Here is a 16,785-nt window from a genome sequence, read left to right as displayed (position 1 = left end):
ATCTACCCAGGGGTCTCTACAAGAGATTTTATGGCATGCCCCGTGGGAGCTTGTTGTACAGTTACTCCCCGAGCTATATGGGAGATTCCTCTACCATAGTCTCGGGAGTTTAGACTATTTTTTTTTCTGAGGCACATGGAGAATGTAATTTGAATTTTGTTTTTTTTTCCTATGTTGGTAGTTATATTGAAGGGTGAGATTTATACAAGGCGTAAACCTTATACTATTGTAGTAAGGCATACCTTAGTACACTTTATATTATTAAAGTAAACTTTATATTATTAAAGTAAGGCACACCTCAAATATGTTGTCATTTTTTATTATGATGTTGTCACTTTTGATTATGAAATTTAAAGTCCCAACAATGATATGGATCGAGCACATATGCAAATGATTAAAATTTACAAGATGCACTATTTCTATGATTTAAAATATTTTTTTGACACATGCATTTTGGGTTTGAAATAATTAATTTGAAGACTATTAGCCGCATAACAAACTTATGATGGGTTCTTGGTCTTACTTTTTATATTATTATTTTTTCTTTTTCTTTTTTTTGATAAGGTTACAAAGAAATGAAATTTGAGAGGTAGTGCTATAAAAACGCAACTCTTACCCAAACCTAATTCCTAATAATTATTTCACCTTCAAATATGACAAATATGAAGATGAATTTTCTCAATAAAAAAAGTGACGAAGATATATATTATGGGGTATTATTTGTCAAGCGAGAGAAAAAGTGTTTCTTTGGAGAGAGGGAAGAGCGAATCATATACTATAGATGGGCATCCTATGGATGGATAGACCATCAAAGTTGGTAAGAATAAAACCTAATGTGATAAAGTATTTAAGAAGGAAATGTGGATTATGGAAAAATAACTATGTGGACATCGTTTAGCTTGATAGACCACCAAGTTTGTAATAATAAAACCTAATGTGAGTGTGCAAGATGGGAATGTGCAAAGATCATTGAAGGAGATTCATCAAATGTGGGTGCTATAACTTCTAACACCCCGCTCCGTGGAGACTACAATACCTACTTCATGAAATCAAGGATTACTTAGTGTTGCATAATGTTGAGATTCGTCATTGTTACAGGGAAGCCAATGAGGAAGCATACTGTTTAGCTAAGGGTGGTGTCAACCATACTTTTTTGGTTGTTAATTTCCACTAAATTTTGGTTTTATGTTACTCTTGTATATTTTGTAAATCGTTTTTTGACTTTAATGGAAAGTTGCATGTAAATGTTTATAAAATTATTATTAATAATAATAATAAAACCTGATGTGAGGTAAGAATAAAACCTAATATGATAAAGTATTTAGAAAAATTTACACACATGTCTGTTATACTTTGCATTATTATGGATATATCAAATAGTTTATGTTATTACATGTATATCCGTTTTTTACCTTTTATAACGTAATTTTTTTAAAAAAAGATGAGTTTAACCTTTTTCGGATGTTGAATAACCGAATAGGAAGGTTTTTCGGATGTTCAACATCCGAAAATAGACCAAAATTTTAATGTTCACATTTCCATTTTTGGGTGTCGAACATCCGAATTGAAGGGGCTTTCAGATGTCCAACATCCAAAAATGGTTTCGAATGTTGAACATCAAAAAATGTCATATTTTCGGATATTCAACATCCGAAAATATGAATTTGAATTTTTAGAAAGTCTCTGAAATTTCGTAGTCATTTCGGATGATGAACATCCGAAAGTATGACATTTTCGGATGTTGAACATCTGAAAATATGACAGTTTCGGACGTCCAACATCCGAAACCATTTTCACAAGGAATACAATGTATCGACATAACCCTTCAATTCGGATGTTCAATACCCAAAAATGAAAATGTGAATGTTAAACTTTTGGCATATTTTCGAATGTTGAATATCCGAAAAACCCTCCAATTCGGTTGTTCAACATCCGAAAAAGGGTAAAAGCGTATTTTTTAAAAAAATATGTTATAAAAAGTAAAAAACAGACATACAAGTAATAACAGAAACTATTTGATAAATCCGTAATAACGTAAAGTATAATGGATATTTATGTAATTTTCTCGAGTATTTAAGAAAAAAATGTGGATTATTGAAAGATAACTATGTGGACAGCATTTAACTTGAAGACCTATTAATAAGCGTGCATGTAAATGTACGAGAAATAGAACTTTATTCACATGGATATGGAAAGAAACCAAGCAGCATACGCGTTTGGTTCGTGCAAAAATATTCCTGCGAAATATTTTCACTTAAAAAAAACTTCTTCGTGTGGTTAAGTGTGAGAATATTTCCACACAAATTAGCTACCAATTGGTGTGAAAAAATGCATTGAGACCAAATAGTATGAAAATATTCCTATACTTAACCACCACACAAAAGAATTTTTTCACGTGAAAATATTTTTCAACGTGCCAACTCGCTGGCGAACCAAACGTGCCCAACTCCCTAGCGGGACCGGACTTCAAATATCTCACTATGTGTGTCCTAGAAATGAAAATGTAAGTTCGCATATGGATATGGATTTTGTCTCTCCTTTTCGTTACTTTTGTATTTTCAATCTATACAGCTTCTGATAATAAAAGTTTCTGTTAACACAAAGTAAAAAAAGAAGAAGAATTTGCATGGGTTAGGGCATTTTGCATGTAGTGTACAAGTTGCTACACCGATCTGATCTATTCGGTATGTGTAAAATAGTATTCCATTTGTTCTGTACTTATCCAAACAGTGTTTTGAAAACCATATCAACTAGGCCACCGATTCTACCCATATGGATAGTTAGGATTCACAATTAAGATAAGTGAGAATCGAGAAAAAAAAAAAAAAAAAAGGTGGAAGTTGACTATTTCAAGATTCAAACCCGAATATCCACCCACCAATTCATGGTTGAATTAGGTAATCCTGGTTTGACTCACATATTCTAAAACACTAGTTATTTGGCGTATCATTGACGATCAGTAGGATATGTTAGTAGGGATTTGGGCTCCAACACTTTGGTAAGAATGGAGTTAGAAACTTCATCATATAATTTGTTGGTACTACCGCCAAGGTCCCAACTCATTCTCACGTGCTTATGCATTCAACCTATATATAAAAGGCATCTAAACATACCCAAATGAAGATATTAATTGAGGTTCGAAATGCCTTTAGAGCACTGAGATTGTAACTTCCTTTTAGATATTTTCGAATATGCCTTTTGATGAAAAATAAATTATTTTTCGACAGCGGCTTTGCACTCTAAATGAAGCATCATAGGGAAATTCAGCTTTTTTGTTAATTTATAATAGAAAAGGTTTATATAAGGTTGCAATTAATTGATGGAGCATTCCTATTTGCTACTTTTTTGTCTCTCTAAGCATAGAGAATTATGGAGCAATAAAATTGGAGTAATACAAAGCAAATCGGCATGGCCCTTGTACAAGGAGCACACACACAAGTGACATGCATAAATCGAGTAATGACCCACAATCATTGCCTCTTGTTGAGGAGTGTCCTCAAAAGTAATTTTTTTTTGGGTAATCCAGTGGAGAAGAAAAGTGTCTATTTATTTTTTCATATAGATTAGGGAGTTAGCTTTTTTGAAAGTGTTAGTGGGGCGTGTTAACAGGATTTGAAACCACAACATAATAACTAAATATGGGGCGCTACCATTACGACCCAGCCACTTTCCTTCCACAAAAGTAAAAGTCGAATTACTTTAAAAAATATGCCTAGCATGAAAATTTGGGATTTGGGCATTTACGGCAGTGTTTGTTTTGGTTGAACTTTCGGTTCCACAAAACATGATTCCCATATTCGTTGCACTATTATGCAAACCACAAGATGGAACTCACTGCTTTCACAAAAAAAAAAAAGGTTTTATATAGATTTGGTACTTCAATTACCAAACAATATGAGATTAACACAAAATGTTATAAACATGTACTTTTTTTTTTTTTTTTGGGACATTACCTGTTAATTTTCATTAGATAAATGAGCAAAGTTCCAAAAGGAGTGCAATAAAATGAGGGGAAGAAATAGAATAATACAAGCAGCACTCTCTGCTTCCAGGGATGAACAACCTTGACTTTCAAGTACAGTAAAGACCCTAACCTTAAAAGATTACACAACACCAGTAACTCCAACTAAACCACACAAAGCAACTTTCAAATATTCCATCATAATAACCTCCACTGTCAAATCGCAAACTTCTTGAAAAGATACCTTGTGGGCTAGGGTTGAGGCGAAGCACAACATGCACCAAAGCGACACCCAGGATAAAAAAAAAAAGAAAAAGAAAAAATATACAAGCATACAAAAAGATGGAAACACACAACCAGCAATTAATAGGTAGGATCTCGAAGATTATTCAAATGTATGATTTAAAAATGGATTGGTGACCTGGATCGACCAAATAAAAAACCGTGTCTGATCGGTAGATCGATGACTCGGATCGGAGAATCGGCCCAATCGACAAGATATTGGATTAAAAAAAGATTCACAAAATCATTCAAATTTTTGAAAATCTTGTTCCTGTAGATTTCCAAAAAAATAATTGTATTGCATTATAATTTTTATTATTTTACTATAAATACATAAATGTTGAGAACATGTCTCATGTTTGAGTGTTCGTTATCTATTAAAAGTGTTAAAACTAAATTTCTTTCTTTCTTTTTTTGTTCTTTTTTTTTTTCAAGTAGATGCATACTATGCTCCTTGGAGAGCAAACTTGCTCCTTGTTGAAACCAAACTAAGCGCATTTTTAGGCCTTTAGTTTTGGGATGTAACACCTTCAACTTAGGGACCAACCTTTACACAGTTCTCTTTAGTTTTATGTGCATAGTTAACTAATATCCAAGATTGAATAAGGATCATCTAGGTTTTGTATGTTAGATCTAAATGTTTACGAATTCAAAATCCAATTTTACTTTTTTAAAATAATTTTTTGATTGTGATTTTTAAGTGGATCTCAAGTTTTCATATTGAAAATATCTTATTAAGTAGCTATTTTGCTCAAAGGAGCAAGTTTATAGTATGTTCACACGAGAGCAAGTTATAAACGCACTTACTTGAAAGACAAGTGGGTTGGGCACTCAAAATGTCATGACTCGTGTGTTCACTTGAAAAAGCGAGTTCCACGCTTGAAGTGCCTATCCCCTATTTTCACTCAAACACACATCAAGTCTTGAAACCATTATTTACTTAAAAAAAAGAGGTATTTTAACTCTTCAAATGCCGAAATAATGGGTATTTCGGGAAATAAAAACCAGACAATAGAGAAACTTAGCATATGAAATTTAAAAGGAAAAGTACAAAGGCCTCACACCTTTTGTACAATGTATCACAATTGATCTAAACTATTGGATGTGAGATTGGGCAGCCGCAATTGTTCTATTGACTAAGCTCAAAGTTCAAATGAAATTTTATCGAATTTTCTGATATATCTATGCTATCAAATTTCACATTGGATAGTTATAAGTAATTGCGAACTCTTTGTATAATAGGTAAATGGTATTAGTGTATACAATCCCAATTTATAACAAAAGAAAAGTTTATATAATGTTGCAACCTTAAAATGTAGAATTAAGGTGCACCTAAACAATCTATCATAAAAGGATGTTTTGATGTTGGAAAATCCTTTAATTGATCATCTCGACATCAAAATGTATAAATATGAAAAGAGAAAGAATTTCGAGTCTTAAAAATAGTGTATCTTGCTACACATTATCTAAACCGTCCATTTTCAAGATTTTTTAGTATTTATAGATCCACTTGATTTGAACTATTTTTGAAGTTTAAGATTCTATAATTAGAGATGAAAATAGGTTCTCAAGCTATTCTAAAATTTTTTTATACCAAAATTATATTTATGATAAAATTTGAAGCTATGTCTTAATTTGATCGTTAAAGGTAACCTTAAACAAACCGCACGCTATATAAAATAAGAGGCTACTTTTCAAAGTGGTCACATTAATTTTGACCATTTGGATGTGAAATTGGGTGGTTACAATTATTTCATTGATCAAACTCAAACTTCAAATTATTATTTTTTAAACTTTGTCATACATCTAATCTATCAAAATTTACATCAAATCGTTGTAAAAAATCGTGACCCGCATGTATCAAATTTAACTGACTTCGTATATAATCCCTTTCACTAAATATGAAAATTTAGTTGGGGCAGTTCCGAAATTATTTTGAATTAAAGGTCGTCATTAACATCTGCAAGGCTACGAATAAAGAGCCTTGCACTGTCCTCCTCGCTTTCGTTTTTTTCAAAATTGACGCTGGATGGTGAGTTGAGTTGTGACAGTCATGGAGGGAGAAACCCTAGAACCAGATATAAGAGGTATTAGCTGATTTATTTTCTCAAGATCTCTCCATATTTTTTATTTTCGGTAAATTTGTTTTCCTTTGTCCAAAATGGGATTGTTTTTTGTGCATTCCTTCGATTCTCTATAGTCTTTGTTATTTGTGGACTTCTATCTAAGAGTTTATGGGTTTATTTTCTACAACTCCGTGTTTGGTTTTCTATTTACTGTAATTGCAGGTTTTTAGGTAAGTTCTTAGTTGAAAGAATGTAATTTCATGTCAATATTTGTATATGCTGGCACATTTGGGTTTCCAGTTCGTCATTTTAGATAAAATGCCATGAATTTTACATCATGGATCTATATGTGAAGAGTGAAAATGCCTTATTTAAGATTTTCGCACTATGAAATTTTGTGATGTTAATATATAAATTAATTGGGCTCAACATTTGTCCGCCATTTTTTGTTACTCATTATTCCATTTTAATTTTTTTATATGATTAGTATATACATATAAATATTTCGTTTATAATCTGATATTTGTTGTTTGTTTTTTTTCTGATTGTAAATAAACATAATTTCAATTTTCACTACCTTTACTTTATTGTTTATTTGGTGATTTGTGCATCTAGAGGCCTGATATCATATATAAACTTTTGTTATCTTACTGGCTATTCTCTTGATACTAATTTCGTTCTGGTAGTAATTATTTTGAAAGAAATCTTAATGTCATTTCTCACTTTAAAGTTCCAGCTAGCAGCCCAGTTAGAATAAGGTTAAGCTAACACATTTTCAATTTTTATGAATTTTTGATTCAATGTGCTTTCTTCATTTGAACCTTTTTTTGCCTTATAGTTAAATGGAAGTATCCTGTACCTGGCATGGATTCTGTAGTTGCTACAGTAAGCGGATATCATGGTGTGGGGAGACTCAAACTCATTAAACTCATCAATCAAACCGGTGCTCACTATGTAGGCAATATGTCAAAGTCCACATCACATTTGGTGAGTTTATGTTTTTCTCATTACAGGTGTTCAAAGCAATCATATTTGTGGTTTACTTATTGGAATGTTTGCCTTAAAATTAAGTGTTTCACTTTTTATTTTTGTGATAAAGTTAATGAGATCATGTTTATTTGACTTATGAAAATTGTTGTTTTAACTTCTGCAAATGATGTTTCCTTAGGTGTGTTGGCAATTCAACGGAAGAAAATATGATTTGGCGAAGAAGCTTGGGACAAAAGTGGTCAACCATCGCTGGTTTGAGGATTGCATGAAGGCAGGGAAGCTGCTTCCAGAAAGTGGCTATAACATGCTTTGGTATGCTGTATGCTCCTTTCTTATGATGTTACTTGGTCTTTTTTGACCATGGGAATTCTCTCGTGTTTTGCTTGATAAGGGAATATCTGAGTTTCATGAAAGAATTTGCTGTACAAACAATTATTGTCATGACTTACAAGCTGATTTTAGACCTTTGGCTGTATTGCATGGCTTGCGTATAACCGTATCCATCTTTGAATTCCAACCACTAAGTGAAAACATTATGGTGTTAAAATGTTAATGATTTATGTTTATTCTTTCTTGTTGAATCTAACTTCATTGTGGAATTGAACTTCACATCCAGAAGTTGCAGTTTATTTCTAGAGCTCAATAAGAGGTCTTCATGGTCGATGTTGATGTTGCACTGAAAGTTTCCTGTTACAAATTGTTGTCTATAATGATCCTCCAATTTTTCTTTTCCGCCAATGTCTCATTAGTGTCTTGCAGTGGGCAGGAGGTTGATCCTTTATCATGGGAAGTGCCAGCTAATGCAGTTGAGACTGGGCATAAGAAGAAAAGGTTACCTGATCAATCCCGTGCTTTTCAATCACTTGATGTTGACAGGAGCTATTCTAGTGTTGAAAGTTTGGCTCAGTTTCGGTCCTCTTTAAGAAGTGAGGTAATCAAGCTGTATGTTGCAGAATACTGGAACTAATGTACCGGGTCTTAGCGGATCTTTAAAAATGGTTTATTTTGCATTTTTAAGCAAAAACAGAACATAGACAACCGTATCTTGGAGCTCTATATATTAGGCGTTTCATGGCATTTTGTGCAGGATGGTCTCTAGTTTGTGATAACTTGTGATGTTGGATAAATGGATAAGTGGTTGTAAAGTTAGTCTAAATGTTTTTGATTATACTGTTTGTCATGTCTCAATGTTTAATTGCTGTTAACATGCAGAATGCAAATTCTAATTCAGGATCGAGTGATAGGACTGCAAAGATGAATAAGTTATCCAGAGAAAAACACAAGTTAAGGGAACTGCTGCAAGTCAAGGAAAGGCCTCCGCTACAGCTTGTAGACAGATCAGGTCGAGTAATGGTAATGTATTGCATATGGTTTGCAAGTAAATGAAGCTGTTATCTTTTTGTTCCTTGCAGACTTGCAGTTTTATGTATGTAACTTGACCTGTTATTATTGCCTATCAGAGTTTCAGGAGAAAAGGAGAATGTATTTCTTTTCTTTTTGCACCTTGTTTAGGTTTTCCACTTTCAATGGGTTATGTGGTCTTGAATTACAGAACCTATTAATAATTATTAAGCTAAACCTGTTGCTTGAGGTTTTCCACTTTCAATGGGTTATGTGGTCTTGAATCTCAGAACGTATTAATAATTATTAAGCTAAACCTGTTGCTTGAACATCTGTAACCTACCAATGGAGCTTACCCTGCTGATTGATCTTATAGATATGTTCCCATGGTTCATTTGAGTCTGTATGTACTCCATACCATACCCCTAAAGCTTCAAGACATGCCAGTTACTTAGTTTTTGAATTCTGTTATTTGAACAGTCTGCTGAATCTAAAGCTTGTATTTCATCCACATGCCACAAATCGAGTCTCCATATGACCACCAGAAACAACTCTCCTCCTGCATCGACTTCTGTTCCGACACGTAAAAGTCGCCGGCTTGTGAAGAAAAGTTCATGCTATGATACCATTTTGAGTGATGGCGTTGAACTTGATCAGATCAAAGAAAACCAGCCAAATCAATTTAACATTGTCATTAGTAGCAGCAGTGCTGATTGTGATTCTCTTAATTCAGAAAGTATTAGGAACGAGGATCAGTTAGATACTGGCTTGTTGACTTCACGAAATGCTGACAAAGAGATTGGTAGATGTGAAAGTATAGGGGTAGAAGCTGTTGAAGAAGCAGGGTCAGTGCTTGGCTTGCCTATTTCTTTGGCCGATGTATCATGTGCTATTTGTTGGACCGATTTCAGTTCAACCAGAGGTGTGCTTTCATGTGGGCACCGATTCTGCTTTTCTTGCATTCAAGATTGGGCGGACCAAATGGTATGTATTAACTCTCTAAATTGTCTTGTTTCAGCTTCATCCTCATAAATTCTAGTTATGATTGTTGGTGATAATTAAATTGTTTTTATTGCTTCTTTTATAGTTCTTTTTGTGCTCCACTTGTTTCTAAGGAGGGTCACTCCAAAACTACTTAGCTAAATTTGACATTCTGCTTTACAAATCTACGTGCTACAAAAATGCATTCTGGTGCTTGGGCTAGAGAGAATTGTCAACTGGTCTTTCAACTTGATACCGGCAAGGATGTTACTCTCAAATTTCTACTATTAATTCATTCTGAGCAATTGAAGTTAAAACTCACATGCAGTTGCTGTAAAAACCAGGTCTGAAAGACCAGGAACGCCCTTATGTATTACCTACCTATGCCATTGTTAATCTGCAACCGTATCCTTAGAAAGGAATAATGCAATATATTGTGAATTAGAGATCCAGAGAGAGAGATATGAAGAAGAACAAAAGTATTTGTGAAATAAATGATAAGAATTTATTAAAATATTTGTAGAATATGAAATTCGGACACTTTTATGATGAAAGTGCTGCCAGTTGTTATAGATTCTATGATAACGTGGTGGAATCCTTAGGATTTCTAAGCACAAGAACTTAGTTGATTTATTTCTCTTTTCTTGATGAACTTGGGTGGCCAACTTCTTCAGTTCCTAGCCTTTAGGTCTCCTGTGCTGAATATGATGCTACCATTCCTGAATCTTTGAGCATCATAAGGGTGCTAATGCCAATTGATAAGAATCCCATCTTACTGATGTTTTTCTCCTTTATAAATGGGTGCACAAGATCCTCGAGTCACAAGATATAGATGTGTGTGGATGCCAAGTTTATTAACATGAAAAGTGCATAAAAAAATAGTCACTTTTTGGAAGAAAACTCATATAATGGCAAGTTGGCAACAACACGTTTGTGAGAAGGCTGAGCTTATGACTTTTCTTTCAAGCCTTCAAATTAACCATTATCTAAGTTTGAAAGACCCATACCATAAGGCAATAACAACCATGAGAAACAGTTGTATCATTTCAAAATGGAAATGCAAGGGCTAAACCGGTGAATCTTGTATAGTGGACAGTCAGGTATCCTCTGCTCCTGCTTCTAGTATGGAGGCTATGACTTCAATTTTCAGCTCAACGACTTTGATGTTTTGTTGGCTTTCTTTGGGCATATATGTCCTTTAGCAGACACTATTATTGCTGTAAACATCTACAAGAGGGAAAAACGCTTGTCATGAGAGGGTTTCCTTCTCTGATGCAAATGAAACCACGACATTCTGCGAAGCTGCCAGCTAGGTGCAGAGTGGAGCTCTAGGGGATGCCTGTTTGAATTTAGAATATGTCAAAGATAGTCTCTCAAGACAATTTGGGAATGCACTATGCATGCAATTTTAGAGATCTTGGAACGCGATATAGATAAGACAGTTTGGAATGCACTATGAGACCAAGCAGACTGATACTTTTGAGGACTAGTATAATTCATAAACAAATATGTGAACTTTGATTATTAAAAAGGAATATAGGGCCCTCTAGTTGTGAAAGTCCTCCTTGTTACTCACCCTATTTCCTGTATTTCTAGGATTCTGAACTTGGATACTTGGGTCCTTTATATAGGGTGTACTGATGCTTTCGAGGACTAGTATAATTTATAAACAAATATGTGAACTTTGTTTATTAAAAAGGAATATAGGGCCCTCTAAATGTGAAAGTCCTCCTTGTTACTGACCCTATTTCCTGTATTTCTAGGATTCTAAACTTGGATACTTGGGTCCTTTATATAGGGTTTTTGGATGACACCAAGTTCTCCAACCCACATAGCAAATAAATAAGTTTACCAATAGCTGCAAGTCTAATTTCTAAAGTATGATATGCTTCCCAACTAAGGTTGAAACGATTGGTTTAGGTGGCTGAACTGGTCACCCACTGGGTCCCAGTTGACCTAGGGAACTGGCTCACTCGGACTGGCTTGCCTGTTTGGCCTTAGTGAGCCAGAATAAAATGTAAAAAAATCTCAAAAAATTCTATAAATCGAAATAAGTGGATTTGTGGGAAAAAATTTGATAAATGTGTAGCATATTTTGCTTAAATTATTGAAAATGTGTGAATACCAAGAGTTTGATTCCTGTCTGAGGGCCATATAGTCATTTTACAGTCTAAAATATTAATAATCTCAAAATTGACATCTATAATATCAATTAAATATGAATGCTATGTTTAAATAGTGACATTCGAGATATCTGCTTCCTTGTGCTTGGTGGCACCTGGGCTCATGGTGCAACATCACCCCTCTGCCTCACCGGGTGATCCTTACGGTGACTAATCCAACCACTGTTTTGTATGCCTACAAAATTTACATGTTAACTCTACGGTCTTTTCTAATTCCATACTGCCATGCAGGTCCGACATGGTGAACCAACAAATATAACCAAAATAAAATGCAACATATATGATGTATACACTTTTGAAAAAGAAAAATATAAGATACAGAGCACTGGCCAACAGCCGCAAGACCCAAGTATATTATTAGTGCCAAAAAATTTGGATATTGAAAACAGAGAAGCTAGGAAGTATTTTGTATTCTGAACAATTTGTGGACTTAAATGCTGAAAAGCTTAGAAATGCAAGTAAAATTGTAACCATTGTTTATTTTTGTTGATTTATCACTGGTACTGTTTGATATGAAGTTTTTGGATTTTGGAATACTTTTATTTGTCTAAACCATGGGCAGAGGAATGTCTTTAAAGTGTCTAGGTTCTTCTAGGTGTGAATATTTGGTGTTTATTTGGGTACTGAGGTTGCAGAATCACAACGCGACTTTGTTGCGTAACATTTAACTGATGAGTCATTCGTGCCACCTTGTATGAGGCCTTTCAAATTTCTAATTGAAGTTATTTTTTTGTGATTTTTGACACAGCATGATGATTCTGGTTCTACAACATAGCTTAGAGATCATCATCATCATCGAAGCCTTTTCCCAATTATTGGGGGTCGGCTACAACATATCTTAGAGATGATGGACTATATTGTAGACTTTTGTCAACAGAAAATGAGAAGTTCTATTTTTATCCGAAGAGATGTAAAAAAATACTCTTGACGCTCTGTAGATAGGTGAATCAATTCAAACCTAATTAATATGCCTTTAATTTTTCCCAGTTTGATTAAACTATAATTTAATGATTTTAAAACCTATGATTTCTAGAAATGATGTCCAGCATAGTTACTAGGATCTCCCAATTAAGGTCGCGATCCTACTCTGGGATCATGATTGGGCATTCCTTTGTGGGGATCTCCATGGGATCTTGATCCCTAATATTTGGGGTCTCGTCCCAGACTTGTTGCATCATAAACTACATCATAATGATTGTGTAAAAGCCATGTAGTGCATCATAGTGCTATAACTTCATCAATCTGTGGTCATCATAATATTATTGAATAATAATGAATTAATTTGCATCCTTGATAATTGCTGATGTAAGTTCTATTTTTAATTAATTTTTATTTACTAATGCTAGCATCATAGAATGATTGATTTAAAAAAAAATTATTTGAATTTTTATTTTTAGTTATCTATTAATTAAAAGTGTACAGAATGCACTCCCAACCTAGGGAGCTCCCTGCTAGTGTCGGTATGTTGCTGCCACTGTTTCTTCTGGCCCCCCTCCTGCTCCCACTCCGAGCAACTGTGTTGTCCAGTTTGAGATTGTGTAGTTACCATAACCAATAATATGTAAACAAAAGAAGAAAAAGATATTTAGTCTCCAATCCATAAATTCAGTTCAATGATAATTTATTTCATTATTTGGATAGGTTCTAAGCCATCGTCATTAGAAGGCATTTTGCATTGACAAATGTTGAGTCCTTTTAAAGTTTATGCAGTGGGAGGACTGATTCCCCTTCATTATTCTTCGTCCTGGTTGGCAGGGTGACCTGAACTCAATGATACTTAAGTTTTGTATAGGAATCTGCATTGTTATATTTGAGATGCGTTTAATTGAATTGATTTAGTCACAATGAAGGACAAGCATGGGAAATTTTAGGAACAAAAAGGAAATATGCAATGGTTTAGTAATGACTTGACTATCCTTCGTAGTCTTGGAGAGATGTGAGCGGAACATTCAAACTCAGTTATCTTGCCTTGACTAGGTATTCAGAGGTGAGCTTGATTATCAGTATGATGTTATAGACTCTTCTCTGTCATCAGTGAAAGATAACTATCAAAATGAGCAAAGAAGTATCATTCTTTCTTTGCTTCATAGGAAATGCCCAAAGCATGTGGACATCTTATTCTTGACCATCTTTTTAAGTTCGGAGAGCTGATTCAACACTTAATTCCAATTACTAAATACAGGTCTTGGTCTCTTGTAATACCTCTAGGCTCATGCTTTCTTACCAGACTAAGATTGGGCTTCGGTTTTATGATACAGGCCTCCAAGGGAAAGGAATCGACGTGCCCCTTGTGCAAGGCTTGCTTTGTGTGCATTACCAGGTTAGAGGATGCCACATCCCCTGACCAGAAAATGTTTTCGCAAACTCTGCCTCAGGCTGCGAATACCAGTGTTGTCTTGCTGCATGGGGCTGAAGACCAAAGCTTTGCAGCAATGGTACTAATCAGTTCTTACTCTCCACTTTTTCTTACTTTCGTCCCTTTCTTCTATGAGTAATTTCAATCTTTTATGTTTGTAAAATTTCTCTTTGCTTCCTCAGCTTGATTGTTCATTGACATCTTTACATCAACTATCGTGGTTCTTAAAGGCATGCAATCTCTTTTGTGGTTGACTGGATTTGTGCTTTATAATTGTCAAGGAGTTTTCGAGTTATTTTCAAGCATCAGCATTTTTGAGGCATTGTTAGGGAGACTATTTATTTCTCTTTGTTCCTGTTCAAATCCCCAGCCAAGCATGTGCAGAACATTATGATCTCTCTTTATCTCTGTTATTCATGATTTTTTTTTTTGAGAAATCAATGTGGTGTTCATCATAGCCTGCTTCTTTTTATACATTGCTTCTAACACACACACACGCACTCTCTCTCTCTCTCTCTCCCCCCCCCTTTTCTTTTTCCAGAATTTTTTTCCAGGATCAATCAATGTGGCATTTATTTAGACCGATTCTCTTTATACAGAACTTCTAATACTCTCTCACTCTCTAAATTGTTTTGAATTCTAATTGGCTATCGCTCTTAATACCAAAGCAGGATTTGGCCTTCAAGTGTCATGAATGCCGAAGTGGAGACACAGGGGAGTGTCTATTGAGGTGCCGAGCATGTGGGAATCGTTGGGTTCATACTTTTTGTTTGGACCCACCATTGTCAAGACATTCAGCATCATGGACATGTAATCCTTGTAATCTTCGTAGAAGGCCTTTCTATGGCATCTAATCTTCTCTCCTCCCTATCAATTGGATCCTCTTTCATGGAAATGTGAGATGCAACAAATTTTGCCTTAAATTGCTGTCTTCGATTTGAATCAGGAGGGTGTATTTGACATTTTTCAAAATAGTCTTTCTTAAATGGGCAAATCATCAACTTTGATCAGTATACATCCTGTTTCTGTAGATTGTATTTGGTTCCTTTTTATTGGCCTGTCTGCAGCCTCACAAGGACATAAATGCTCTTCATGTCCTTTTACGATATTGGGTGAGATCGCCTGAAGGCGAAAATGCCCACGAGCTATATTTGACCAGGCGTCTCAAAAAATACACGTCAATCTTTGTGTTTTTGCAATACTCTTGTGCTAGAAATCTCTGGTTTTTTTTTACAACTACTCGTTTGTTTGCATTTTTATCTATGAGAAATCATTTTTACCTTTTGGCAGTTGAGAATCTTATTCAATAATAGACTCTCTATTTGCATGTAAGGATGATTCCTGTCAAAATTTGAGCAAAAGTTCTAAAATATTCCGGACTTTTTCAAGTGTTGACGCAGTTGATACTTTTTTTTGTAAGAAGGTGGACATGAGATATCGCACACCTTGCCTCAATTTGGGCTGTTTATTTGTTTGAATTAGGTGGGAAAAATAAAAGTTTTGGTAAAATTTTATGTTGGCCGATTACATAACACAACTTACCTCTTTTACCCGAAGTTGGGATACAGATAAAGTTTTAGGTGCTTACTTTTCTTAGACCAATTTGTTTGCATTAAATGAATATATAAATTTTCTTAGTCCCCCTGAATCTCAAATCACATTGTGAGATGAAACAGGTTGATATAGGTAACGTGTAAATTTTCAGCGATGCAACTTATTAATGTCCTCATAAGGAGCGATAACAGAAGAGCCCATATTTGTAAGGAAAAAGTTTATATAGGGTGTCAACCTTATAATGTATATGTAAGTTGCACCTCAAAACCATAAAAAAAGATAGTTTTGTCACTAGAAAATTCTCCAATTGATATGAAAGAAAAAATAAATTTGAAGTACTAAAAATGTTACATCTTGTAACACATTATTTAAATCGTCTATTTTTAAGATTTTCAAGTGTTCATATATCTGGTAGATTTGTGTTATTTTCGGAGCTTTCAATTTCATATTGGGGGTGAAAAATGGACTTTTAGCCTATGATAAGAGTTTGGGTGCCAAAAATACGTCTTTTAATGAGATTTTATGGTGCATTTTACCATGATTATTTAAGGTTGATACGCTATACATACCTCACAGTGATTGTTTAAGGTTGATAACCTATACAAACCTCACTAATATTCTTTTGGTTCTCCAATTTGGGAAAGTATTTTGTAGGGTTTTGTGTTTATAAGGTTGCATGACGGATATTAAAGTATAAAAAGTAAAGCTACAGTTTGTAACCTTGTTGGGTAATTTAGTTTTAGTGTGGGAGGCATGTATGCCAGTCTGGATATCTATTTTTATTACGAAGTTAGAAGATAGAAATTATGCCAATGGATTTGTAAACACTTGAAAATGGACGGTCAAGATGATGTGTCACGAACACTAATTTAGTGCTTGAGATCTAATTCTTTTCATATACACAATCGTGTTTGTGGAAATGATCAATTTAATACTTTTTAAGCATCGAGAGAACAATTTGCGGTGAGATTTGAGGCTTGATTAAAATTGCAACATTACATTACCAACCTCTTTCCATAAAATAATATATTTGAGGAGCTAAAAGATGTCTTATAATTTTTGGATCGCCCA

At 34.4% G+C, this 16,785-nt stretch overlaps 1 protein-coding gene across 6 annotated transcripts; it reads left to right on the top strand.

Moving 5' to 3' along the window:
- Positions 1-6,153: 6,153 nt before the first annotated feature.
- LOC18434063 (zinc finger (C3HC4-type RING finger) family protein / BRCT domain-containing protein) lies at positions 6,154-15,173 on the top strand. 6 transcript variants are annotated; one of them, XM_006844138.4, is made up of 8 exons: positions 6,154-6,330; positions 7,148-7,296; positions 7,478-7,611; positions 8,059-8,230; positions 8,512-8,652; positions 9,121-9,624; positions 14,063-14,239; positions 14,832-15,173. In XM_006844138.4, exons 1-8 carry the CDS (start codon positions 6,297-6,299, stop codon positions 15,012-15,014), a joined length of 1,494 nt encoding a protein of 497 aa, XP_006844201.1. In that variant the 5' UTR covers positions 6,154-6,296; the 3' UTR covers positions 15,015-15,173. The 6 variants fall into 6 exon arrangements, 4 of the variants coding, with proteins under 4 accessions (XP_006844201.1, XP_011623285.1, XP_088704907.1 ...); XR_016042002.1 differs by having other exon boundaries at positions 6,155-6,330; positions 8,512-8,641; XR_016042003.1 differs by having other exon boundaries at positions 6,155-6,330; positions 8,512-8,641; positions 14,829-15,173.
- The last annotated feature ends 1,612 nt before the right edge of the window (positions 15,174-16,785 follow it).

This window comes from Amborella trichopoda, chromosome 10 (assembly GCF_054954075.1).
Source record: "Amborella trichopoda isolate Santa Cruz 75 chromosome 10, AtrichopodaSantaCruz75HAP2 v2.0, whole genome shotgun sequence".
NCBI classification, from domain to species: Eukaryota; Viridiplantae; Streptophyta; class Magnoliopsida; order Amborellales; family Amborellaceae; genus Amborella; species Amborella trichopoda.
Note: the sequence above shows the minus strand (reverse complement) of the source record. Positions and strands in the feature narration are given on the sequence as shown.

Excerpts from the sequence above, each read along its gene's own strand:
- LOC18434063 (XM_011624983.3), top strand. The coding sequence starts at position 6,297 with ATGGAGGGAGAAACCCTAGAACCAGATATAAGAG. Across the intron at positions 7,612-8,058 it reads AGTGGCTATAACATGCTTTG|TGGGCAGGAGGTTGATCCTT; the intron begins GTATGCTGTATG and ends AGTGTCTTGCAG. Across the intron at positions 14,240-14,828 it reads ACCAAAGCTTTGCAGCAATG|CAGGATTTGGCCTTCAAGTG; the intron begins GTACTAATCAGT and ends TTAATACCAAAG.